The 27,142-nt window shown below is 34.7% G+C and overlaps 1 protein-coding gene across 2 annotated transcripts; it reads right to left on the bottom strand.

Moving 5' to 3' along the window:
* Positions 1 to 533: 533 nt before the first annotated feature.
* Positions 534 to 27,067, bottom strand: LOC130446387 (glutamate receptor ionotropic, kainate 2-like). 2 transcript variants are annotated; one of them, XM_056782619.1, is made up of 13 exons: positions 26,877 to 27,067; positions 24,990 to 25,257; positions 22,529 to 22,762; positions 20,521 to 20,719; positions 18,333 to 18,602; positions 17,726 to 17,944; positions 15,703 to 15,909; positions 15,451 to 15,535; positions 13,231 to 13,507; positions 11,193 to 11,394; positions 6,326 to 6,551; positions 3,926 to 4,041; positions 534 to 1,186 (listed from the first exon to the last, which is right to left on the bottom strand). In XM_056782619.1, exons 1-13 carry the CDS (start codon positions 26,944 to 26,946, stop codon positions 569 to 571), a joined length of 2,991 nt encoding a protein of 996 aa, XP_056638597.1. In that variant the 5' UTR covers positions 26,947 to 27,067; the 3' UTR covers positions 534 to 568. The 2 variants fall into 2 exon arrangements, with proteins under 2 accessions (XP_056638597.1, XP_056638598.1); XM_056782620.1 differs by having other exon boundaries at positions 26,490 to 26,878.
* Between the last annotated feature and the right edge of the window lie 75 nt (positions 27,068 to 27,142).

Raw genomic sequence — 27,142 nt, 5'->3', positions numbered from 1 at the left:
TAGCCTGAATATTGCACTTTCATATTACAATTTATTCAGATCTTGCGTGGGAGAAAATTAGAATCTAAGGAGATGTTGAGAATGCATTAGTATCTAGACACAAAAAATGGTTTCATCGAGGTCTAAAAGAGATTATTCAACGTTAGGATGCAACGATAGAATACGATAAGCTTCAATTCGAATATTCAATGCTTTATTTACAAACTGAACATTGGAAGTCGATTGATGGAGAATGTCGAGATGATTTTTGTAGTTATCCCTTCTTTTATATTACTCGCAAATTGACATTCAGTGGAAAATACATATTTTAGCATATAATCAACTGCTGATCATTTTTTTTATTAATCTGATGTGTTAAACTTGACAGGCGTCCATATTTGGTTGTGGTACTCAACAAATCACAAGATATCCCGAAATCCCCGATTGAGATCCCCTACTAATAGTTTTTTACAATTTTCTCTCAACAGATCGCGAAATGAGTAATTGCTCATTATTTTTAATATTATGGGAAGTGCTAGTAATAAAAGATTCAGTTCTATCTAAATTTTATTGATATTATACAAAAAAATTATTTTCCACTGTTACCTTTAGATTTGGGAATAACAAACCCGTAGGAACCGGTTTTGGATTTCGAACTGATACTAGATATCGGGTAACTCGATTCGCACTGTTGTGATTTAGATTCGACACTGCCATTATTTACAGGAAAAACGAAACCATACGGTTGTGGTTTAGATCTTTGGTTATCAACAGGTTCAGGTTTAACATATTCATTGGATTGTGGTGTATAAGAATTTCCATTCAGAAAAGACTTCCTTTTATATCTCAATCTAGCTCTTGATATCGAACTTGATCTAGATCTGGGAGATAGTGACTTAGTTTTTGACTCAATTATCTTCTCCTCTTCTTCGATCATTTCTTTTTGGCTATCCTCTTCGGTTTCCGATTTATTATCTATCATCAAATTTGGTTTACTAGGACTGTTGAAGTTTATATAAGCTAACCATTCTAATTTGAAAATTTTCAATAGAGATGTTTTGGTTCTAACTTTAACTTTACATATATATAATATATGTTCGAATATCACCAGTACAACTGCCAAACAAGTACCGTAAACAGTGCAGGAAAAACAACCTTCAACGTTTTTTATTCCTAGCGGATCTGCTTCAGAAACTTCTTCGTTACCCTAAAAAAAATTTGTGTTATACATTCGAAAACTACTCATCCTCTAGAAGGTGATCTCCGAATGAAGTGCCAGAAGGCAAAATAGTTATTTATGCAACAAGTACAAAAATAAGTGTTTATTGTCAACATGTCGAGTGGAATAAACACTTTTTACACTAGTTGCAAACAAGTTCGTTAAAAAATGGTTTAGTTTGGTGTAGAAAAATAAAAATGTAATTTAAGAGAAAAATATTTAATAACACTGGCCGACAAGATTTTCGTAACACAGGCCTTTACTTTTAAAATGGAATACCCGTCCAATAATAGAAAAAATATTTATTAAGCCCTAACACGTACCACTTTTCAATAGCTCAATTATTCCCGTTTATATTAGCATTTTGTAAAGGGACGAAAAAAGTCCTAAACTGTATTATTCAGAATAATAAACATAAAAATAGCATCAAAAATTAGTATTCTGTTGAGTTTCATAGTAATCGGTTCTCTGTTCATAGTGCAAAAAGTGATGATGAAAATGTCGAGTCAAACGCACCGCAGTTGCAAAACTTCTCCTGACAAATTTTGCTATATTTGTGGAGAATTTATGGTGAAATCGCTAAATGTACTAGTACTTTGTATCTATACATTGTCATTTTCTTTAGCTTGAAATATTTCTTGTTTGTTTGCTTTACGAATCCTTCCGCTACCGTCAACGATTTCCATTTGTCGTGTCGTTTGAGCTCTAGTATATCGCAAGAAGTGTTGCGGATTATCTCCTGAAGCAGTAACCTGTGTATAGCTAAGGATTCTCCAATTAGCAAAAGTGTTTTTATCAATACTTTTCATTTCGGTAATTGATAAAAAAAGTGGAATATGACTGGGACGTAATTTCGTAAGCTTCGTTCCTTGTTTTTGAACATTGCACTTTTACAATTGATATCGAACCTACTTTTTGACTTCTTGAAGCTCATCTCTATAACGCCCCTACGATGCCATATATTACAGGGACCAAAGATAGATTGTTGATTTCTCCAGTTTTAACTAAAGTATATTGGAGACGTAATGAGCAAATTCAAATGCAGAGAACTATTTTTAATATTATTGATGGTTCTAATACTGGGAAATGTGATTAAAGATTAGTAATGGTAGATCATTCTATGAAGTAAGTATAAGTTGATTAGAATTGACGCTAGCCTTGTGTATGGAAAAAAAAATTTGCTGGGTTCGTGGAAAATTAATGCTGGATGTTACAGGACTCTCTTTTTTTGTAGTGCGCTCAAAGTTCAACGTGGATGCTATTGGGAATTGAATGTGAAAAAATATTTTTTGAAAAACAACGGAGTTTGGTTAGGCAAAGGAGATGAAAGGGCAGACCTACCAGTTCACTAGGCTACGAAGAAACCTCAAAAAATCAGTTAAACTGATAAATGGAGCGATAAGATCTGAGATTTGGATTTAGCGATTGGTAAATCTTGGAGAAAGACTGTGAAATTTTACTGTGAATTGACTACTCTCATGACAAAAGCCTGTTTTTAAGGTGATATGGAAGGATGCAGTAGATGTTTTCTCTTTATTTTATTATGGGTCCGATAAAACTTTTATACTATTGAAGTAGGGTAGAAAGGTGTGTTCTTCCGAAATTTTCTGCTATGAGATATCGCCTCCGTACTTGGTTCAAGGTAACAAGATCGATTAAAAAAATGAATGAATCGTTCCTCTAGACGTCTTTTTTGTAAAGAGGCATTTGGTAGTAGACGACTGTTGATCTAGATGAGGGAATGTGAAAAACGATAGCTTGAATTTTTGGTGTATCGATTATAAATCTCCATCTCCTGCATCAAATCGAGAATTACATCATGAGATTTCAGGATCATAAATTGAAACTAGCTAGTGAGAAGCCTTGTGGAACGCCTGTCTGGATTGTGAATAACCCATTTTGATACTTATAAGATATAGATAAATAAATTTATATGATGTTTGACAGACGGATACTAAAAAGTTTCCTAACAAGTCTGCTCTGCCAGACCTAAGCGAAAGCTTACTGCATATGCATGGAAATGACAGCACAGAATTATTTGTTCGGTTTCTATCCTAGATCAAACGTTCAAAGCTTTCACCAATGTCATTGATGTGCGATATAGGTGGTAAAAGTCAAGTTTGTGAAAGTTGGTGAATGAGAATTGAGTTGGCAGATTTCCAACATGGATAGAAGTATGAAAATGCCAAGCAGACTTTGACGAGGCCACAGATGAAGGAGAAGATCTTCTCGAGTAGTGTTTTTTAAGCTTTCTTTGAGGATTACGTCTTTTTTGACATGGGAGTTTCTTCCACATCTACATGCTGATTGAATGACTCCGGTGGTAATAGAGTCAGTTGGCTGTGTAGTTTTGAAGACAGACGCTTTGTCTTGAAGTTTTGATATTTTTAATATGTGACTGTCCTCTTTTGGCATATGAGCTTGTCGACAAACTATTTTTTGAGCCAGCTGTAATGGCTTCGTATTTCTCCATTTTCTAACCCGACTTTTAAAACGATTCAATCATATCTTGTTTAACTGTATTTTCTCAAAAACTTTCTCTAGGAAGTCGGACCGTCAATGGCGTTTATTGTTGTTAATGGAACAGTGAAGTCCTATACATGGAAGATTGAGGAATTTTTGGAATTACTTGACGCGTATATTTAGGTCTTCGAAGTCCGATGATCAAGGAATTGATGAAAATTTGATACGATTGTGATAAAATTATTTTTCACAAGAGATACATACAGAACAAGCACCTCCACCTCTTCTTTCTTCCCACCACTTGGTTTTCAAATCATCAAGGAAATGGTTCTGTTGAAGTTTCAATATTGCTAGACTCAATCTTTTTCTATATGGAGAACCTGAAGAAACAAAATTTGATCAAAAATTAAAATATTTTCAACAAATATTTATAATTATGTACACATTGTCACTTACAGAAATAATTTGAAAGAAGCATATTTTTTAATCTAAGCTAAATTTCAACGGGTGTGGTTGGTGTTTTCATGCATTTAAAAATTTTTATGGTACAAAAAATCACATTTGCCCCATGCAAAGTAGAAAATTGACCATATTTTGGGGTAAATGTGAAAATTTTCTTTGGCAAAGAAATAGAACGTAGGTGGTTTTGAATATGGTCAATACAGCGTCTCGATACCCAACAGGCTTACATAGCACACCATTTTAACAGAATTATTGGAGGGAGATATGAATCGTTTGATGCTATGCAATCCAAAACTCCCTACCTGAGCCTCCTGACATACAAGATAATGTTTTTACCCCTCAACAATTGCTCGCACCCTACAAGAGTCATTATTGAATCCACTGTATTAAATAGAAAGTCAGCTTTAGTTGGGTTATTTAACGACATATCCATAACTTAGCTCTTTAAGCTTATTTCAAAAATTATACACAACAAACGTGCATTCTTTCTAATTTTCTGCAAATATTTGCGCTTTTTAAATGATAAATTTTCCATGGAGCCCGAATATCAGACGTAATATTTTATTTCAATAGCTTCTTCAATGATTCCAATTTGCTCTTTAAGCTGTAAAGCTTCTTTTCATCGAAGAGCAAACCCATTAGAGCTCGAGTTGCACTCATACTAGTAATGGGATTCTTTTGCCTTTAATTAGGTGGAATATAACTAATAGGTATATTCTATGCTTGTATATAAGTTTTTTTTTTCATTCAATACATCATTGATAACATTGACAAGATCTTCTTTAGTATATTGCTGAAGTCTTTCGTTTTTTTATATAATTTCTAACCGTCGTGCATCTGAAAAAAAAAACTATGGAAGTTCTAACAATTTCGATATGCCCCCACAATTACATATTTTAGGGCAAATTTAAATACGCTCACTATTACCCCCAAATCAAGTTTACAATTGAACTGTCCTCAATTTTCCTGGGACATTTGTAAATTTATTAGACAAATACCATATTGGACACTTATCTCATACGCAAATTAAAAATTTCAAAAACAGTAAAAATGTTCTACAAGTTCTTAAGCAGCCTACCCATAGAAATATTTCACGCTCGAAACACACCGAATGCAGCAAGGTCCAGGGCGTCACTATATCTACTCGAACCGATTTCAACTGCCAAATTCGAGAAACATGGAAGTTGTTTACAATTGCCTTTGTTTACGATTACCACAACTGACCCAATAAATTCTTTCATCAGACTGAATAGATTACGTTATTTTTTCTAATGTTACCAAAGAGTTACCCATGTAGGAGGCCCCAGACTTAAACGACGGAGCTTAGCTTGGGGAAACCCAGCCTTGGCAAGAGAATAATATCCCAAGCTTGGTTAGTAACTCTGGGTAACGTGACCTCGGTCATCCTATAGTCAATCAGGCTTGGCAGAATTCTGAGTAACCTGACCACGGCCATCCTATAGTCAGCCAGGCTTGGCAAAGCTCTAAATAACTATATGTACTGTATAGTTTTGTACTAATATCTTATCCATAATTGATATCTTAACATTAGAAGTAATTATTTTCGATTAATAAAATTCTTTGTTGCAAAGATAATAAAACATAGAATAATAAAAAATAGTATCATCAATAAGTGGAGTGCATCGATAGAAATTTGTCATAAATCTATAATTTTATTAACAATATACTAAAAATCTATATTTACAAGAAACCAGCCTGACCCACGGCTGGAGACCAGTCTTGGGTTTATCTAGGCAACCAGGCCTGGTCTAGACTTGCAAACCAAGCGAAAGACATTGTTATCATCCCTAAGTCCTACCAAGTCTAAGTCAATAACGGCTTCCAAGCTAGTGCCAGAGTTGTATATACTTGGCCCAAGTCTGGGCCTATACTGAGCCCATCTTAGAGTCCTCTATAGGAATTCGCAGGTCACATTTCAAACGTAATTTCAAGAAATTATGGTAATTCATTTGATGAGCGAAAAATTTTAATGAAATGTTAGAAAATCAATAGAAATAGAAAAAAATTTGACGTGATAGCCTAATTTTTTCCGTCAAAACTACTATAAATTTACATTTGGAAGAATGCTCATAATTCACCCGCTATAAGGGTGGTTTTGCATACTATCTACATGTTTTAATGTACTATCGTCTTTAGAACTTGATATACATGATAATGAACCACCTCAAATTAGAATATTACCCTTTCTCATCGCTATACCATATCCTTTTTGATCAAGATTATCTCCATATTGTTCTAAAGTACAATGCCTCTGTGTCGCATACTCGATAGAAGAAGATTCCATAAAAAAGGCGAATGGTTCTTTTTCTGCTCTTGCTACGCCAAGGTCGTTCTCTTTTGGTAAATCTTCAGGATGATGTAGCATATGTTGGCCTACTTTCCAAAGCAGCGTTCCCTCTTCTGCACTCTAAAAAAATCAATTTGTTCAGGACGATTTCATAATCGCAAAGTTTACAAGTCTTTTCAACCACTCGCCATAAACCATGAGCTAGTCGACAAATAAGAAGTTCATATCTAATCCAAATATGTATCGTAGAAGATGGTGGAAAGTTGTATTACTGCAACACTTCTAGAAAACTGATATGAAATCTTTAATTGTTTCATATTATATAACAAAACTAAATTGAATTATTAACCGTTCGTGCAGGAACGGAGATATTACAAACTGTTTGCAATCGAACAACTGCAATAATGTACATTAAAATAGTCCAGGAAAAGCTTTGGAATCTTGACATATAGTGTACAGAGACATAATAATGAATTTCACTCTCTATCTCTCATGTTTCCTTTGTCATTCTCAACTTCGATTAAGTATCCTTACCGCGCTCTTTCTCTCTCTCTCTAATATTATCTCTACAGAGATGGATCATACTTCTAGACCTCATTATAAAACTACTTTTGAGTTGCTGTATTTTTGACTGTGAGTTATATATATGTAGTGCGGTCCATGAGTTCTTGGTAGTAAATACATTTCATTCGCAAGAACATTTATGCACATGTTAACAAGTCTGAACAAGCTTTGCAAAGAGTTTTCACTGCTTCGATCTATTTTGTTGAAGTAGAGCTTGAAGGAAGTTTTTTTGAAAAATGTATATATATATATATATATATATATATATATATATATATCAGTTTGACGTTACTTGGTAGTTTCAATCTTAACAGTCCGTCGTACATGACATTCCACAGGAGTGGGCCTAGAACAGAGCCCTGAGATACACCTCCTGTAATATCGTACTCCTTAGGACCATTCTTCGTGTCATATTTGAGAACTCTATCGGTAAAGTAGCTGGCTACTATCCTACACAGATATGCTGGAACGCTTTTCTCTCGTAGAGCTTGCATGATGCAGTTCCAGTTGGCGGAATTGAAGGCGTTTTTGATGTCTAATGTCGCCACCAGGCAATACTTCTTTGTGCCGCCTTTCCATCTGGTTCCTGCGATCGCTTCCTTAGCGATATTAACAACCAGATTAATGGCGTCCAGTGTTGATCGTCCTTTCCGAAATCCATACTGGTTGTCTGCTAGGAGTTGATCGACTACTTCTTCTATTCGTTGATGAATTATACGCTCTAAACTCTAAAATCTTACCTGCTGTATCTAACATGCAAAGTGGACGGTAAGATGACGCTTCATCCGGCGGCTTTTTTCCTTTCGGAAGCAGTACCAGTCGTTGCTGTTTCCACTTCTTTGAGAAGGTCCCTTCTTTGAGGCAGATGTTGTACACGTCTAGGAACAATGTCGGTGCTGCCTTTAAGATGGTTTTCAAGGCAATATTAGGGATTCCGTCCAATCCCGGCGCATTATTATTTCCTACACGGTTACAGGCCTCCATCAGCTCCTCTTCAGTGACAGATGGTATGTGGTCCAGTTCACTTGGAGCCAACTGGTAATCGAAGTTTCTTTACTGTGGGAACAGCGCAGTGACGATTTTTTGAAGGAGATGAGATGTTTTTTCAAGTGGGTCATGACCACCTTAAAAGGTCTACCTCACACGTCTTTGTCTACCTCGTATATAAGTTCTTTCCAGCATCTTCTTTTGCTCTCTTTAATAGCTTTATTCAGCTCATGACGCGCTTTTTTGTACCCTGCGACTAACTCCGCTGAGTTGGGCCGTTGATAGCCGCGCTGAGAGATTCTTCTCTTCCTGTGACACTCTTTACGAAGGCTGCTGATGTGGTCGTTCCACCAATGTACTGAAGATCTTGAGTTCATGCCACGTTTACGAGGCATACTTGCATCACAAGCATGTGTTACTCTCCTCATCAGGTCCTTTGTCTGTTCTTCCGCACATCCAAAGTTGATCGGATCACTGTCGAGAGCTATTAGCAATAATTCTGGGTCAAAAGACTTTACTTTCCAACCAACGTTGTTAGATAACTTGATATGCCTCCAGTTCTGGTTGCTTGATATTTCCCAGAATATTGCATGATGGTCGCTGGCGGTGTAGGTATCCAATACTTCCCATTTGTCGTTACCTTTAGCAAGGCTACTACTGACAAAAGTGAGATCTACAATCGAGCTTGCGTCGCTCTTGGTATAGGTCGGCGTATCACCGCTGTTGAGCAAGACTACATCTAGTGTAATAAAAGCCTCCAGCAGTGCCTTCCCTCGTGCGTTGGTATGTTTGCTACCCCAGTCGACTGCCCAGGAGTTGAAGTCTCCGGCTATCGCTACTGGATGGTATTGTTTCGCATCTTCGATTAGTCGATCCAGGAAATCAGTGAAGTCACCAATAGAGAGGCTAGGTGGTGCATAGCAGCTATAGAAGCGGATGCCCTCTACTGATGCTGCTACAAAGCCGGCATTGTTGTTGTCGACTGCGTTCTGGAAAGGGAGCGTGCCACATGACCAGATGACAGCCTTGGATGTGCTGTCCGATTCCCAGGGTTGGGTGCTTAGGTGTTTATATGGCTCCGCTATCAGTACCAAGTCATGCTCTAATTCGCGCACCGTCTGCATGAGCAGATCATGCGCAGCCTCACAATGATTGAGATTGAGCTGCAGTATCTTCATGTTCTTTTGCTTGTGATCCTCTGAAGTGCCTCTTGGAATACCGGGCATTTGTGACTGCCGGCATTGTGAGCAGCATTCTCTGCGCCTTGGTTCTCAGCGCATAATGTACATTTGGCTGGATTTTTATACCCGGCGATCTTGCGCCCTTCTTGTCCGCACCTGATGCAAAGCTTAGAACGATCTACTTTGCTTTTGCATTGAGATCCATGATGCCCAAAGTGCCAGCACTTGAAGCATTGGATCGGTCTCTTCGTTGCTCTAATTCGGCAGTTTACCCAGCCGATCCGAATTTTACCGCTTCCTTCCAGGATCTTCTTCGCTGCAGCTGCTGGTAGAGTCACAACAGCAATATGAGTACCTCTGTAGACTTTTCGGATCCTAATTGCCTCCAGTGGTATCTCGCAGGACTCTCCAATTTTCATCTGCAGGGCGGCTTGGGTATCCTCCCTGGTTGTGGTATCGTCAAGATCTCGAAATTCGAGATCTTCCTGTGGGCCTTTACAGATTACTTTGGCGTCTTCCTGTAGGATGTCCACAATAGTTTTCTGCAAGGCCTGGCCTTTATCGGTACTTTTCCTAGAGAGCGTTATCAGCATATTTCCGGCCCTGGTTTTGTGGATCTTATTCACGGTGGTACGGACCTGCTCTTGGGGGACGTCCTTCTTTATTCGACGCAAAATCTCTGCGTACTTCGCCGGCTCAGATGGGCGGATGATTAGTGCATCTGGCTTGATCCGCTGACGCGGTTTTCTGCGCTTAGGCTCCGGCCGGGACTTCTTCGTTGGCTTCTCCTTCCGTAGCTGTTCTTTCTTCTGCTTCTTCAAGTCTTTCTTGGACTGAACAAGCTTCCAAGCCGTTTTGGTCTGATTCTTGTCCGCGTCGAGCGTCGCTAGTTTCGTCGGCGGACTTTGTTTCGCGTCCAGCTTCTTCGTCACTTGAGTGTCCACAGGATCAGGTCAACTCCATACCCTTTTGTTATTCTTCTTGGGGACATTTTTATTGAGGTCACCAGCAACTGACTCAGTGTCAGCTTCTGCTCCGGTGTCCATCGCTTCAACAGGTGGTAGTTCCGCTTGTTTTGGCGTCGCCGTCTGCAGTGACTCGCTTGGTTTTAAGGTGACGTGGCCATGCCGCTGTTGCATTTCCTGCCATTGTTGATCCTGATTTTTGAACCTTCTCAGGGCACTGCAGAGGTTCATTGACGTCGTTTTGATTTCCTTGTGGACATTTAGCTTATTTTGAAGGAAATCTTACAGCCCATTAACTAGCTTTTCCAAATGTTCTAGCGCATCTGTTCTCTTCTTCTTCACACTGAGTAGTAGTGCGTCTTGCTGAGCATGAGGCACACTTCCTCCATTCTTTTGTGATTCTTGATTAAGGTTCTCCATAAACTATGATATGACTCCAAAGCAAAAGGTCGTCTCCGAACGCGATGCCTCCGGAAGTGGGGGGGGGAGATCCCTCCTACAGCTACCCCCATTGCTGTGAGAGTTTCTGGCCCTGAAGCGGGAAATTTCAACCGCTTCGACCCTGCACCTGCTTCCTTCATCGGCTTCCTCTTGCTTCCATGGGTGCGGCACGTAGATGCCGGGAGCTACCATATACACCGCGCTATAGGGATCATATCGCACATCGCATCAATTGAGGTATGCGCTTGCTTCATGACATTCCATGCGGTCTTGCTTTTCAAGATAATTTCACACGAATGTGACTTCAAAGAGATGGATCTCCCACCATATAGCACTAATCTGACGCCGTACGACTATTTTTTTAATCACAAAGCTGAAGGTTGAGTCAAGGGTTAAAAGTTTTAACATTAAAGATGAAATTGAGTGGAAATAAAAGAGAAATATTTGAAAAGTAATCATATTTTCTTATTGAAAATGTTCCTTTTTGTAGATATATACATAGACGAATATATATATATATATATATATATATATATATATATATATATATATATATATATATATATATATATATATATATATATATATATTGTAAAAATATCCATAGTAACAATAGTATTTACCATAAAATAACGAACAGTTGCTCCACCAAATTTAGCACCATATTTAATGTCATGTTGATTGTCGTAGAGGCTCTGAAGATCAGTAAAAAGTTTTATCGGATTCTCTGTCGCTAAGAAACAAGCTAAATTGGCTGTGTACGACGCACTCATTATTAAACAAAAATACCACCATATACCAGAAGCCATACGTGTAGATATTGCACTAAAAGGAATATTTTTATGAAAAAAAATTGCTAAATGAATAGGAAATTTCTTAGTCTATACTGAAAAATTTAAATTTTCAAAATATGTGAACAGTATTTTAAGCCACATCTAGTTAGTAATGTTGCAGACTCCGGACTACAGGTTTCAATTTTCGCTCATTTATTATATTAGCCTACTGAAACATAGATGGCGGAAGCACTCGTTTACACATTAGTATTAATGTGAGTATATTGAGAACGAATTAAAAACGAAAGAAAGGATTGTTCATCGCCGAGCGTAAAAAATCTATATGTTGAAAATCAAGTTACAATCAGTACGCTAGAATTAACAAAGTTTTAACGAAAAATATAAGGTGTCATCATGACAGATTTTTAAGACGCTATTTTTTACTAAAGATCAAGATGCTTTTGTGTTTGGGTTGGACACAGTGAAGATTTACGAAAAACAGTGGTGATGGCCACAGAAATATTGAAAAAGTGTCTACATTGTTGCCAGACGGATAATATGTCAAAACTGACATTGTAATAATAAAATTTGACATTTCAATGGCGAACGTACTCAGAACGTATTGTTATACGAGTGCTATTTGAGTTGTTTACAGATACTTGAAACATTCATCTTGGTAAAAAATAAAATTAAATCGCAAACATTTTCGAGCGATGATTTTATATGACTTTCGACGTGGTTTAAGTAAGCAACTCGCTTCGACTTTTGGCGATAAAACAATATTTCCAGTTCCTCTAGTTTTCCTAATTCAATGGTGGTCACACTTTGCTACAGAATGAATTTCATTAAGGTCGTCCAAAATCGGCTGTTATGTCAAGAAACGTCGTTGCAATGCGAAAACTGATATTGCAAGATCACCATGTGACACACCATAAGATTGAGGTATATTTGGGCATTAATTCCACTCCCATACATTCAATATTGCATGATTATTTGGCTGTCAAAAAGATTTGTTGGCGTATAATTTAATAAACGCTGAAAAAAAGCTCGTTCATAAAATCGTGACAGGCAGAGAATCATGAATCTATGCAAATGTACCTGAAACTAGACAACAATCGACTGTATCACAAAATTAGTGACTAATCTATCAGTCTCAACTTCATTTAATTGTTTTAATTGTATTTCCAAGAGTCTGTCAAATACGAATCTTGTAGTGTAGGATTTACAATGCCCATATTTCATAAATAAACTAAAATTTGAATATGATTTGTTTGGCATCAAATAGCAATTACCACCGGCTTTGATGGTCCTGTAAACTCCAGCGGAGGTTCTGCTTATGACCGAATACAACTCTTCAACTTGCCACCTACAAAACAGTTTACCATCCAGTATCAAAATGTTCGAGGCATGATTTTCGAAATGCTTCTATAGGCTGTTCCTTGCTATTACCAAAAAATGGTTTAATCCCTTCGAGAAAACACTAGTGCCAACTCTTTCGACCTGTCGAATATAACTAATGTACTTCCATGGTTAATGTTATTGGACTCAAGATAGTTTTGATGGGAGAGGTGTAGCATTTTACGTTAATTTATTTTCCCCCAAATTTGAACTCAGATGTATACGATATATTTTATAATATTCTTACAAACTGTGTCATTATGATGGTCTAATTATTAATATTTCCTAGGGTGTCTAGAGATAGTGATAAGAAAAAAATGAACAGGTGTACTCAAAAAAGCATTAGAGATTAGTCTTAACAAATTTAGTTTGAGGTGTAGGAATTTTCACGTATGAAAACCGACTTATGAGACACCCTCTGTATTTTCATGCTAAGAATTTGTTTCCTCATGATTTGAAATGAACATTCGTCTATTTCAGTTCTACTTACATTGGAGCTATTTCAGATCCTTGAGCTAGTAGAGCTCCGGTGGCGAACCATAGTGCGTTCGAAAGACTGAACTGGTTAACCAAAAATTCAGGCTCTTCTATGCACGGATACGGATTCGTCCATTCGTCGGCGCATAGTCTGCCCATGAAATAGAGCGCAACAGATACCGTAAAAAAAGCTACACCCAAACATATCCAAGTATCCAAACCGAATGGATCGGCGAAAGAAAAGAAGCTCGGAGGCGCTTTTTCGGCTTTTCTAAATAAGATACTTATACCTAAAAGTATATTGGAGACTAGATAATTCAAATTCATTATTATGAATTACTGAGTATTTTTTATGGTGACAAGCTTTTGAACATAAGAATAGAAAGAACTAGTACTACCTAATAAAGGAAACAAATTCTCGATATTTCCGGACAAAATTCTGAATGTAGAGTAATAAAATCGGTTTTTATTGCTCAAATATTGCTTATAACATAACGGACTCGTCAAAAATAGAATATATTACTTACTCACTCAATCCGTCTTTTGTTCAATTTCTTACTATCTTATCCTTCGTTTTTGTTCTTCTATCCAGCTCCTTAGCGATCTTCTTTTCTTTTTTGGGGAGTTCACGCTTCATAGATCTTTCTTATTAATCGTCCTTCTCCCATTCTCCTAACATGGCATAACCATCTCGATTTTCCTATTTCAATTTCTATGTTATCCCTTATTTTATCGTATCTTGATTTAATATCTATTTTCATCAGAAATCTCATTTCTGTATTTTGTATTTTACTTTTTTGTTTCTGTGTGAGTGTCCAAGTCTCAGATCCAAACGTGAATATGGGCGAATATCCATTTCTATTAAATTTGTTTTGGTATTTTTTTCTTAGGTAGAAATTATGTCTGGACTGCATTGAATAATGTTCCAGCTGCTCCAGTTCTTCCGTTTACATCTAATTCCAATCTTCTATCTTGTACTAGTGTTATATCAAGATATTTAAAACTTTGCATGCATTTGAGTATTTTGATTTCATCTTATGTTAATTCTATTACCAGCTTAACGTCTTATTAGTTTTGAGTTCGTTTATTTTCATATCCATTATCTGACCATCATTGAGTTTAAGATTTTCTCTCTTCCGCAATTATCACCATGTCATCTACGTGTAGTATCTCCGATATTCTGATGTCTTTCATTTTCCAATGTTCAATTTGTGTTTTTGTTTTTTTTTATTCCTCCATCTACACTATGGTGAATAATAATGAACTTAGTCTACATCCAGTCCTTTTGTTTTTTTCGAACTTATTCGTTACCTCTTGTTTAACTTGGACATACTTTTTCGACTGTTTATATAAATACTTTACCATATTAGTTTTTCTCCTATAAATCTTCGCTTATCTGGTTATCTTGTAGTTGATTTACATCTTTCGAAAAATTCTTCGGTATCTTTTATTCTTTTCATATTTTTATCTCCACTGTTTTCTCTTTCTATTCATTCTTTTCATCCAGTTTTAGTTACCGCTTCGCCACTGGCTATTTTCTTTATCACTTGTTATGGACCTTCTTAAAAATTCTTTTCACTTTTCTGATTTTGTACTTTTTTTTCTGTTCCAAATTTTCTCCGTTTGTGTTACATAAATATTAACTTTTATTTTATTTAGGTTAATTAATAATTTTGTTACTCATTGTGGTTTTCTTCTGTATATTGAAATTTTATTTTATTTGTATCTATATGGAGTTATTGTTTGTTTTTTCAGTTTTTACAAGCTTCTGTCTAAAAATTGTTACAATTTTTCAACAATGAAACATTCCACTCTCTCCCCCCCCTTCTCTTTCTCTAACCTACCCAGCTCGGAGAATTGATTTTCTCGTTAAATGCTTTATATATTTATCCTCACTTTTTCAGAGAGAAAATAATATCTGAAACGAAATCATCTTGATTCTTTTCGAAAATTTTCAAGCTCCGTCTATGTTGTAAGTATTTTCACTTTGAATTAATATAATTTGTGCACTCAGTAAAGCTCACTTCACTTTCCTTTACTTTTATTTTTATTTGTTACTTGGATACTATTTATCATTCACTTCATTTCACTACAGAGCTATTTTAATATTTTTAATCGATAATTATATGTTTTCGCCCCTTGTTTTGTTTGTGTTGTCTGTCATTTAAATTAATGGCTTCTTTTAGGCAAACTATTCATTTGAATTGGGTTCATAATAAAGTGAATTTATTACCTAAAGTCATGAAAGGATCTGTGAAATCAACTACTTCTTCTCTATCTGATGTTATTGTGAAATCGCAAATAGCCAAATCAGACACCTAAAAAATAACACACAGCAAGTGAGCAAGTTTTCAAAAATATATAGCTTTTGGAAGTTGTAGAGATCCTTCAATAGGAAATTTCAAATTTATAACTGCAATTATAACCAAATAATTTGATGAATTGAATCATATCAAATTTGAAAAGCGTTAATCCAATAACTCACGTTGTTTAAAAGGTCTCCAATCATTCCAGTCCACTTTTTTGTTTTGTTATCATAAGCTCCATTACTTTTATCCTCCCTAACTATGAATGTATAATTGAATCCTTCCATTTCTGCTAACTTTTCAATTAAATCGATAGCATAACCTTCATACATTCCATTTCCAGAAAGATGATTGGTTGTTAACTTTAACATACCATAAGGTTCTGTCTGAAATTATTTGAAATAATAATTATAATAACGATAAGAGAATTTTATTATTGTTACAAAATTTATTACAATACAAAAAAATATTAGCATTTCACATACAGCTTGTTGACTTGACTTGAAACTCTAGGAATTTCTTCATTTCTGTCGGGCATTCAAGTGTCTCCATATGTTTGAACGCATCAACCGCTTCTTCATGTATAGAATAACGTTTACCTCGCAATTTATTTCTGATCTGTGAGAATAAGGAGAAATCTTTGGGTGCCAAACAAGGACTGTACGGCGAATGACCCATCAATTCCATGTTTTAACTGTTTTTGACCAAGATCAATGTTTCAAGTATGTGTAAATACCTCAAATAGCACTTGTCTGGCAACAGGCTCTGAATACGTTCACCATTACAATTGTCAGAATTAAAGATGACAATGTGTGGTGTATGGTTACGTGGAAGTTTAACGCTAAGGTCTTATGCATACTTACCCCAATCTGGAATACAGGGTGGAGAATGAATGACATCTTCTGAATCACTGGGTTTATAATTATACCAAATATAATTTCTGTACCTTTGTTATTTTTAATAGAATATCCTGTATATGGATACATATCTGAAATTTACATGAAATTTTATTATATTTTTGTCTCAAAACTTTCTTTCGAAAAATGCATAGTTTTTGAGTTGCAGACCCTTATAAACTATTTTTTTATGAGAATACCCTTAAAGGTATGAAAATGGTTTCTGTTCATTTGCTTTTAGCAACATCAGACGTATTTGAATCTATGTTGAAACATTTTTCATTTTATACAGGGTATGTATAAATAGTATTCTAAGTTTAACTTCACAAATATCCAATTTCTTTTTTTTTTAATAGTACCACCAGGTTTTTTATATTTTAATACATTCAGGGGTAACAAATAAGGCAAATTCATGTATACATCCCTATACCCAAACCTCACCGTTATCCAGATATAAATGTTTTCAGTAAATTTTTAAAGATGTAGGTGTGGTGTAAATTTTATTTTAACCCGATGAAACAACACTAAGAAATAAAAAAGTATTTTTCTTTATCTTGTCAAGGTCTGTAAAAAAATCGAATCAAATTGTATTTACTAATCCTATTCCAACTTCCAGTCGTTTCCGAGATATTTGAAGTTTTAAATGTTTAATTTTTTATGTATACTTTTAGTAGACTTTGTAATAGATGACACTTATTTAACTGTCATTAGTCAATTGTTGATACTTTCGAAAATCGTTTAAATGACTCGTTCTCAATGTAATAAGAAATGAATAAAATTTAAACCACATCTGCATTTCTAAAAATTTACAGATAGCATTTAATATCTGGATAACGGTTTAGTGGCTTAGGGGTTTAGGTATAGGAAATTATACATGATGTATTTTCCTTATTCTTCACCCCTGAATGCATTGAAATAGAAAAAACCGGGTGGTTCTATTTAAAAAAATAAAGAAATTTAATATTTATGAAGTTAAATTTTGAACAGTTTTTATACACACCCTGTATAGAATGAATAATTTTTCAACACAGATTCAAATACGTCTGACATCGTTAAAAGTAACCGAATAGAAACCATATCCATATCTTTAAGGATATCTTAAAAAATAATTTATAAGGGTCAAATTTTTTACGAAACTATTAATAACTCAAAAAGTATGCATTTTTCGAAAAAAGTTTAAAGACAAAACTACATTAATATTCCACGTAGATTTCAAAATATATCAATATATAGGATGTTCTAGTCAAAATAAGAAAGTTACAGTCGACTGCCAGTAGAACTGGAATTCAGCCATCTTAGTACTTACTAGAGTGATTTGTACAACGAAAGATTTATTCCGCAAACTTTCCTCATCTTCTTCCTCGATAGTATCTTTAGCTCTTGTTATATTGAGACCCTTTGAAAAACTCCATGTACCAACATCTGTGATACCTCCCTCCAATAATTCAAAAACTGTCAATTCGAAATTGCTGCGAAAGCCTTGGTTATCGAATTTAACTTGTCCTGTTAATCCTTCATATTCATACTAGAAATTAGATGGATAATTGAGTTTGATCATCATAAACAAATGGATGAAAAAATATTGAATAATTATCCTAGATTTTTGTATAACTACTATGAAATTGATAGTTGCACGACGCGACGATTAATAAAAGACCTTAGACTGTGGACCGAAAGGAAATTTTGAAAGGTGAACTTCTATATCTCTCTGCCTTTGATGGGACACGGCTTAGTACAAACACCTCTACCCCAGCAACCTTATACCTGAAGGGGTAGAAATGCATTAAGTAAATGTACACACGAAAAGAACTTATAATATTGAGTTTAAATTGCTCTATTTCACTCACAAAATAAAGTTTTTTGATAATCAATTCATAGGAGAAAACCATTAATAAATAATTAATAAAAATTACCGATTTCATCATGTTGACCAGACTAAAGCCATGTTCCCAACTATTGGTGTCATCGCATTGTAAACTATTATTATTCTCAGCTACTATTCTAATTGAACTTGATTTCTGTCTATCAATGAAAGAGTTTGTAAACATGGTCATAGCGTCTATGACTAAAGCAGTTTCTGAAGTCAATTTCCAAGCTGAAAGTTCCAATAAATCTGTATCCTTTGAAAAAAACTCTTGTGCTATTTTTTGTGTATATTCTTTTTCAGGGTCCACTAATCTGATCTGGAAAAAATATTTTCTATAGACTACAGTAGAAGAGTTTGGAAGTAGTTCAATGAAACTATACTGATCATAAGTAATCAATATAATAATAATCACGAATAATTTACCGTTTTTCCAGTGTTTTGTCATTTATTCTATAACAGATATCGCAAAAGGAATCAGGTCCTGCGAAGGATTTATCAACTTCTATTTTAACAAGTCTGTCAGTTATTTCGCTTCCCCACGCTTTAGCTTGTCAAATTTGGATTCTATGATATTGCATCTTAGAGCTCTTGGCGGTATGACTATCAGACAAGATTATAATCTCCTGTTTGCGATTATTTTTTTATAGGTCGATCTATAATAGAAAATTTCCACAATTATATATATTTGTGCTTCAAAATACTTGGTGTATTGCTCAAGCTTTCAGAGTGTTTGGTTCTGACTAACTGACTCTTATTCTAACATTGTTTCTTATTTTGGAGCCATCTATTTACAATTTGTTGGCATTTCTCGTTTAGTGTTTTGATCCTTTTAACTTCTATAGCTTAGTTTTGAGGTAAATTTTCTCTTGAAGCCAAGTATTTTCGGTATTTCATCCTGATTTGTATCTCAGATTCTTCGAGACTAGTTTTTCTTTGTCGACTCCTCATCTGAACATTCTAAGAGAAGTTTTTTCGTCACTATTCCTCGCTTCCCAATACATTATGGAGATATGTAAGATTCAAAATCACTTCTAGTGCATATAATGATTATCGTGATATTTATACCTGTTCTAGTACCCTAAAAAACTGCAAATAGTAACGTGTTCAGACAGATCATTCTAAATTTCGATTTGAACAGCTGCCAATTGCGCTTGATTCTCTACCACAGGAACTCTGTAGTGCAACGGAGCTTTTTATCTAACGTGATCAATTGGATCGACGTATGTAGAATATATTGTCAATTTACTACATTTTTGTGAACGAGGTTCAAGGACTCGTTTAAATAAGAGGTTAAATGGATACTAGCTTTATTTTGTATGAATGAAAAGTCAAATCTCGTGAATAGAGTGAATTGGAATTAGTGCAAAACGTCTAATGTATCCATTCTCATATAAAGTATCATCAATGGCTACTAAATCCATTTGTGCTTCAAAATTAATCCCAACTTAGATCATTAATGAACTTTAAGCAAAAGGGAAATATAAATTGTCTGTTATACTCTATTCTACCCTTTAATAAATCGACTCATTTGTAAACAGAACATATAGTTTGACAAGTTTATTCTGGCTAGTAGATATAGTCATTATAGCCTTGGGGTTTCTCCGATTTACAGGATTTTGATTCATCCATTTTTTAATGGGTTTATCCCGTATTATTTGAACATCTCATACGAGAATCGTGATCTGTACCGGTGTGGACATCTGCTCTGTAAATACTGTTATATCATATATTGGTCATAACTAGCCGTGGAGATTTTGAAGTAGTCTTTTTCTTACGAATCTTCCAGTTTAGCACCAATGAGCCAAATTTTGGAAACTTCCCGGAGGTTGTTTCGTTCTTGGTCAAACAAAACACCCAGACACGAGTGGCTACTGGCTTGGTACTTGCATAAATTATATCTTCTGTGATTTACCCGCTTCCTCCTTAAAACCTGCGTTCCCCGGTGTCTACTTTTCATTTTGATTCCATGAAGGTATTCACTTAAGTGATACAAGCCACGTGAGAATGCTTACGTTGTTTATGCTCAAGTGGAAGCATTTATCAGATTTTTTATGCATTGATAGGAACAGTCTCGAGTGTAAAATACCGGATATAGACGCCCATTTAAGAAATTAGGTGCAGTTTTTCATTTTCTAGAGATCTGTTTTCAGGTCTTGTGAAGAAAGTATAAGAAACATTCAAAAATTCATTCAGTATAAATTTTCTCGTTTTCATTTAATTATATAAATACTTACACCGGTAATGTTTGCGTTACTATATTGAAACGGCATCAAATTTTCAGTATGAGCATCCAGATTTGTTATTAGATAACTGAACCTCTCATTCATAAGACCCGCTTGTTGTATTTGAGATAAAACTTCGAACAGTTTTTCAATGCTGCAATCTAAAACGATGTATGTTTGTTCCGTGGCTTTCAGCTTTCGCATTGCTGTTCTGAAAATATAAAAATATAGTTAGAAATTGGGAAAAACTAACTATATTTTTTGACAATATTATATTATCAGATTCTGATAACCATATCACTTGGGGCTAATAAAGATGCCGATTCATTCTAAACTACCACGACGACAATGTTTGGGTGTACCTAATATGTGAGCAGAAGGAGGTAAACGAAGACCAAATAGTTGGCAATGCTTACCATCGTAAACATCCCTTTAAACACAACATCTATCTAAGTTGGAATTTCTGGAATCGTTGGCGATATTCATACTGAATACACTGTTTACACCAACACTCACAATTACACTGTCGATAACTTATCGTCTTCAAAGGCTGAAGATAAACTGTTTACCTTTAGTCTTTGAGGACGATAACTTGGTTGTCGAAGCGCGCGTCAGACACTGTAATTGTGAGTGTTGGTGTAAACAGTAGGAACATCTGTCTGTCAGGCGGAAATAAGCCTTTTTCGCAGGTATGATTCTGATTCAAGGACCGATCGCATCCGCTGATACCGGATGTTCACTACCTTTCGCCGGATTCTAAGCAGGTAGGAAGCCTAGGAAGCCTTTTCCTCTAACCTACACCGTCTCATAGGCGGATGTTCTCACAACCGTCTCGGTTTTGTATCGTTTTTCACTGCCTGATTTATAGTTTCTTCATATTTTTCATCTTTGTATTTTCATATATATAGTTTTATTACTTATTCTTATGATTTTACTCCATACTTTGCTTTTCTTGTTGTTATTCGGACTAATACACTGTTTTTTTTTCCATTATTATTCAGATTTATATCATTGTGATTTTTAAATAGTTCTAGACTATTTAAAAAGAGGAACTGAAAATTTGTATCAAAATATACCAGAAGAGTGTAAGATGGCCTGTATAACATCGATACAAAAAAAAACAACTAATTAGAATACAACAAGAATTGATTAATGTGATAAAATTCAGTGCCTCCTTTGGCATTTGATTGTCCATTGTACGACTATCGAGTTTGACTATGTGTCACTATGTGATGTAGATCATTTGATGAATGATAATGAAACCTCTTCACAAAACCATTTTTTTAAACGTGGCTCCATCTCTAAACAGAACATATTTGAAACCACATCGCCATCCTATATTATTGTGATGGATGAAAATATCCATTCTGGAACACCCTGTAAGATTTTGGAAAATTTTTATATCTGAAGAACATTAATGGCTGTGATACCTCAAATTTTCATCTCGATATTTCGAAGGAAAAATGGAAGAATGATGAAGATAAAGAAGAATGATAAGAATGATAAAAGATCTTATAGAAACGGAACACAAACAGCAAGAAAATGAGGAACAAGTCATAGAGAAAAATCAGATGAAGCAATCCAAGTAAAAACTCTAATTTATACTCTTGTAGAATGTATGAGATCTTGTGTGAAAATAGGTAATGAAGTATCAGAGCCATTTAGAACTGACAAGGGACTGCGATAAGGATGCTGCATCTCTTCAACGCTTAAGATATACGGCACCTTCGCTCAAATAGTGTCAAAAGTTATAAAAAACGAAGTGTCGAGTTATAAGCGTTTAAAACTTCATCCTCCACATCAAAAACTGACAAAGTTACCGCAAAATACAATTAAATTCATTCTTTGAAAATGTTATCCCTTTAAGCTTCTTCAATGAGAGGGGTTAATATTACCAAACTCTCATTATTTTTCGATTTGAATTATGACATAATGTTATTTCAAATCCATTTTTCAACCAAGAAATTTATACTAAAATTCCTTAACACAACGACGACAAAATCCAATCGTCATAACTTACCTGTAATTACCAGAGTTTGAGGGATCCAACTGAATTATTTGTACAGGAATTCCATCGTTTTGAGCATCTTCAATGAGAGAAGATACTCTCACCAAACTTTCATTATCATCGTATAGAATTGTGAGGCTTTTCCAGTCCTTTGTTGAAATAATTTGGTAATAAGCATATGATAAATATTGAGGATGCGGATAGAGATTCACCATAATATCATCACGCGTAGACCAGTAGTTCCATCTACGACAAACATTTTATTCGTATAGAGAGAAATGCTGCTTTTATATTCATTCATATGATTTCTCTTGAAAATATGATGCAAAAATACGTATATTAAGTAATTTCTAGATATCTGAATGAATGATAGAATGTTGAAAATAGGATAAAGCGCAAGAGTTGGTTAACAATCGTGAAATTCACAAGGACAACCTGTACAATCTTAAAATAGCAATAATGAATTTTTCAATTGATTCTATAGCAAAAACGTACTTTCTGTTTAACATTCTGAAAAAAATTATCATAAATTGTAATTATTTTCCGTCTAAAAGCTAAAGCAAGTTATAATTTAATAACGTTTCCATTTACATATTTGATTCATTTTTCAGAACATCAAGAGAAAAATAAATTCGTACAAGATAGAAAAAGGAGGAATCTCCGTAGCTTCTTCCCCTTCTTCTCCCACAGTTCACATTTTATGAATATTATATTTTCTGATATGAACTAACACGATTTATTTCAATGTCTTCACTTTGTAGCTCTGTTTGGTACTAACATCGGAATCCATCATTGTTTCATCTTCTTTGTTTCATTGTAGATCACTACGTATTGCGAATTCCCAAGGTAAACAGTTCTTGACCGGGTGTCTACATCAAATCAAGCCCTTCTATGTTAATTTACAAAGATGGAGTGAAAGGAGTATTTGTTGTTATAGGTACAACTGCAAAAATAGTTGAGTCCGGGAAGTGATTTAGTACGGTACGAGATATTTAAAGACGAGGCGACGAAGGAGCCGAGTCCAGAATATCTAATCGAGTACCGCAATAATAATTTCACGGATGTATATTAATCCCTAAAACAAACACAAAAAATATTTTCTGAATGATGGTGATTGATAATGAAATGTGATTTTGACTTAGTTTTTTGATATGGAAATAACAGTTGTTTTTTAGAAGCATTCTTTTCAAACCTTAAATTTTCAGTGAAAACATCAAAACTCTTCGTTATGATCTGAATACTCGATGGTCAAATCATTGATTATGGTTAATGAGAATATCAAAATTTTCCGTTATTCTAAGTTGACAGCTTTTTTAAAAAAACAAAGTGTAGACTACCATCTAGACCAAAGAAGAACGCACCAGACAAAGGATATTTAGCGTTGCTGGAGGTTTTCGAAAAGAAGTTATTTATAATTTAGAAGTAGACGATGTAGAGGATAGTAGTTCTTAGCTAGTAGTTTGGTATTTGGTAGACTACAGAAAATGCGTATGTCGAAGAACTGGAATACACACTGTTGGCGGGGCACCTAAAAAATTGCTGGATTCCTCTTGAGCATCCAGAAAAGTACACTGGACATTGCTTCAGAAGGACGTTAACATCGTTAGCCAACGCTGTGACTGATATCAATATTTTAAAATGATATGGTGGGAATAAAGAGTTCATCAGTGGCTGAAAAATATGTGAAAGATTCCGTCGAGAGCAAAAATCAAGTAGAAAGAATGATACAAGGGGGTGAATCTTTTGTACAAGTGTTAAACCAAAACCACACATCTTCCAGCATTGTTTCCCCAATGTTTCTGGTAGTTGCACCATTACTGTTAACATTCAAAAATGAATATAAAAGAAAGTTTAGCTACTCTGTATTAATTGGTTTCTAATTTCTAATTATTTCAAACGAGATTTGGAGAATTTAAGAGTACTTTAAAGTACAAAGATACCGCGCCATTTTCCGGACTCAAATTATTACTGTAAAGTTTACTTAATTTTTGGTATAAGAGAGTGATGGACTTAATGCGCTTCAGTAGTCTTCAGAAGAAAAAAGATACTGTAATTCTTAAGCATACCTTGTAATGAGCAAATGGATTTGAATGGTATAGTAAACATAGCAACAATGTAGTGTACTTTTTTCAGGTTGATAAATTAGTAGTTTATTAGAAATCGCTACTTGTGTGTAGTTCGTAAGTCAAATCATCTAGCATTTATGTGAATTAACATAAAATGAGAAATAAACAATAAAAATTACGTTGAACCTTTGAATTTGTTATAAGAGAGAAGTCATTTTGTAGTCATTTACAATCCAATTAAATATCCGTACCAATGAGCATACTGAGCAAAAGCATTGTATTACTTTCAAGTGTTTGTAACAGATTTTCATACTTCCTTGACCTTTAATTGGAAATAAATATTTTGTGACGCTAGATTGTCTAATTATTCATATTATATAAACAGAGTTGGAAAAATTTGTCATTACCTTGTTACAATATGCGGAATTTCCTTAAAATCGCACAAAGATTGCACAACAGCAATATTCTGCAGTGATTTCGGACCAAAAATTCCTATGACTCCTTCATCAAAAATTGAACAAGTGTTAGTCATCACGGAGTAAGGATTATCCCACGTCAAGTTGTTCCTAATTATTGGCGCGAATTCAAATTCGGTTCCATTATAATTTTTATTAGCAGTTTCTATAGCAAAGTTAAATGCTTTTTCAAAATTTTCATTTGCTTCGAATACAGCACCTAAAAAGAAAATCTCATTTATCTTGAACGAAAGTTTATATTTATGAGTAGAGCTTATATAATCTAAACAGTATGAAACGACTCTTTCATATACTGAGTATGGCTAATAAATTACAGAACAGAACAGAAAACTTGAAGGAATAGATGAAGAAATAGAAAAAGAATCTCTAGAATACCAAGGGAGACAGAATACAAAAAATTCGGAATGGTATACAAAAACAATAAACGAGCTGATACGAATAAAAAGAAAGCTTATAATAGATACCTTAACTGACGTAAAGCAAAAGACAGAAGATTGTACATGTACTAGAGCAGAGAAGTAGAAAGTCATAGAAAGTAAAAATAGAACATGGGAAAAGAAATATGAAGAAAATGATAGGTATATTGGAGAAACGAATAAGGCAATGGCATGTAAAACAATAATAAAATAAAAACAACAAAATAATTCCTATATAATAGTAATGAATGGTAGGATCATTACAAATAACTGCTGACAGAGAAGAAAACACGATTTGACCTACGATCTTACGATATTCAAGCTGATATCCAAGAAATAGAAATACAAGAAATTCGGAGAGCTTCACAACTATCAAGAAATGGAAACGCAGAACAGAACATATAGGAAATGAAGAGATACGAGTATGCCCGAGCAATAATTAGATCTATAATCAATTATGCAGCCGAAACTAAATAAAAAATGATTATATTTCAAGAACTGGGAGTAATTTGGAGTTAACTAGGCTTCGAAGAGAAAAATACAGAGACAGAGCTCTAACATATGGATATAATCGAAAAAGAAACAGCAGGAGAGAAAATCTGTAGAGGAATAGAAGAAGAGAAAAGTGGAATTTGAAGTTCACGAAAAAGATTATTAGATGAGGTAAAACAATACTTAAAAAGAAAATGAAAGTTAAAAATTGAGGCTCAGGATCGGGTAAAGTGGAGATGTGTGATAAAAGAAGCCAATCTCCTCCATGGACCATAGTGTTTTTTATTTCCGAAATGACAATTGAACGTCCTCTGAAATAAGTTATCATTTTCGTTTGAGATTTTACGGTTTTTGACCTTCTTCTTCTTCGTGTGGCGTATCTAGTCCCCTTGACGTTGGCGATCCTGATCTGTCCTGCCTCTCTTATATCAGTCCATTCACTTATATTCTTCAACCAAGAGGTTCCTGTACGACCTTCAACTTTATCCATCATAATCAACTGGAGGATACTAAACCGGCTTACCACGCATAATCTGTCCCAAATAAGCTATTTTCCTGCATTTAATGTTATTCACCAACTCACGAATCGCATTTGGTCTGTTAAGAATTGCATCATTTGTTCACATAGCTGTCCACGGTATCTTGAGTATGGTTTGTGTCCAGCCACCGTTAATTAAATTGAGAATAAACTTACAAATGTTCTCCCGTAAAAATGAGTGTGACATAGCTTTGTATATATGCACATTAATATCATGAGAATATATTGAGTAATCTGGAGTAACTTTCAGTGATGTTGAAAAATGAAAATGGGACAAAGAACAGTCAATTTCTAAGCAGTAACTGATTTTATTCGGTAGAATTTATGATGAGTGCACAAAACATTTCAAACTTGTCAAACAAAAATATTTACCTATATTTAGAATATCACATAAAGAGCAATGAAAAATACAAGCTACAACAGCTACTGAAAACAACATCATTACTCTCACTTTGTCTGTACTAAATGTATTCAGTAATTATCGAATGCATCTCGTTGTATTAGACCCTTACTGGTGTTATAATAAAAGTTGGCACAACTTCCCATGGTTTGGCTTGAAACATTCCATTTTTTTGTGTCTGCACCTAATTTATAAATAACTGTCATTAAGTTGAACTATTTCTACAGCACAATAATTA

The sequence above is a fragment of the Diorhabda sublineata genome, chromosome 7 (genome assembly GCF_026230105.1).
Source record: "Diorhabda sublineata isolate icDioSubl1.1 chromosome 7, icDioSubl1.1, whole genome shotgun sequence".
In the NCBI taxonomy this organism is placed as follows: domain Eukaryota; kingdom Metazoa; phylum Arthropoda; class Insecta; order Coleoptera; family Chrysomelidae; genus Diorhabda; species Diorhabda sublineata.
The sequence above is the reverse complement of the archived record's forward strand: the minus strand, read 5'-3'. Positions and strand labels throughout refer to the sequence as shown.

Excerpts from the sequence above, each read along its gene's own strand:
- LOC130446387 (XM_056782619.1), bottom strand. The coding sequence starts at position 26,946 with ATGATGTTGTTTTCAGTAGCTGTTGTAGCTTGTATTTTTCATTGCTCT. Across the intron at positions 25,258-26,876 it reads ATGTGATATTCTAAATATAG|GTGCTGTATTCGAAGCAAAT; the intron begins GTAAATATTTTT and ends TTTTCTTTTTAG. Across the intron at positions 18,603-20,520 it reads GTAACGCAAACATTACCGGT|ATCAGATTAGTGGACCCTGA; the intron begins GTAAGTATTTAT and ends TATTTTTTCCAG.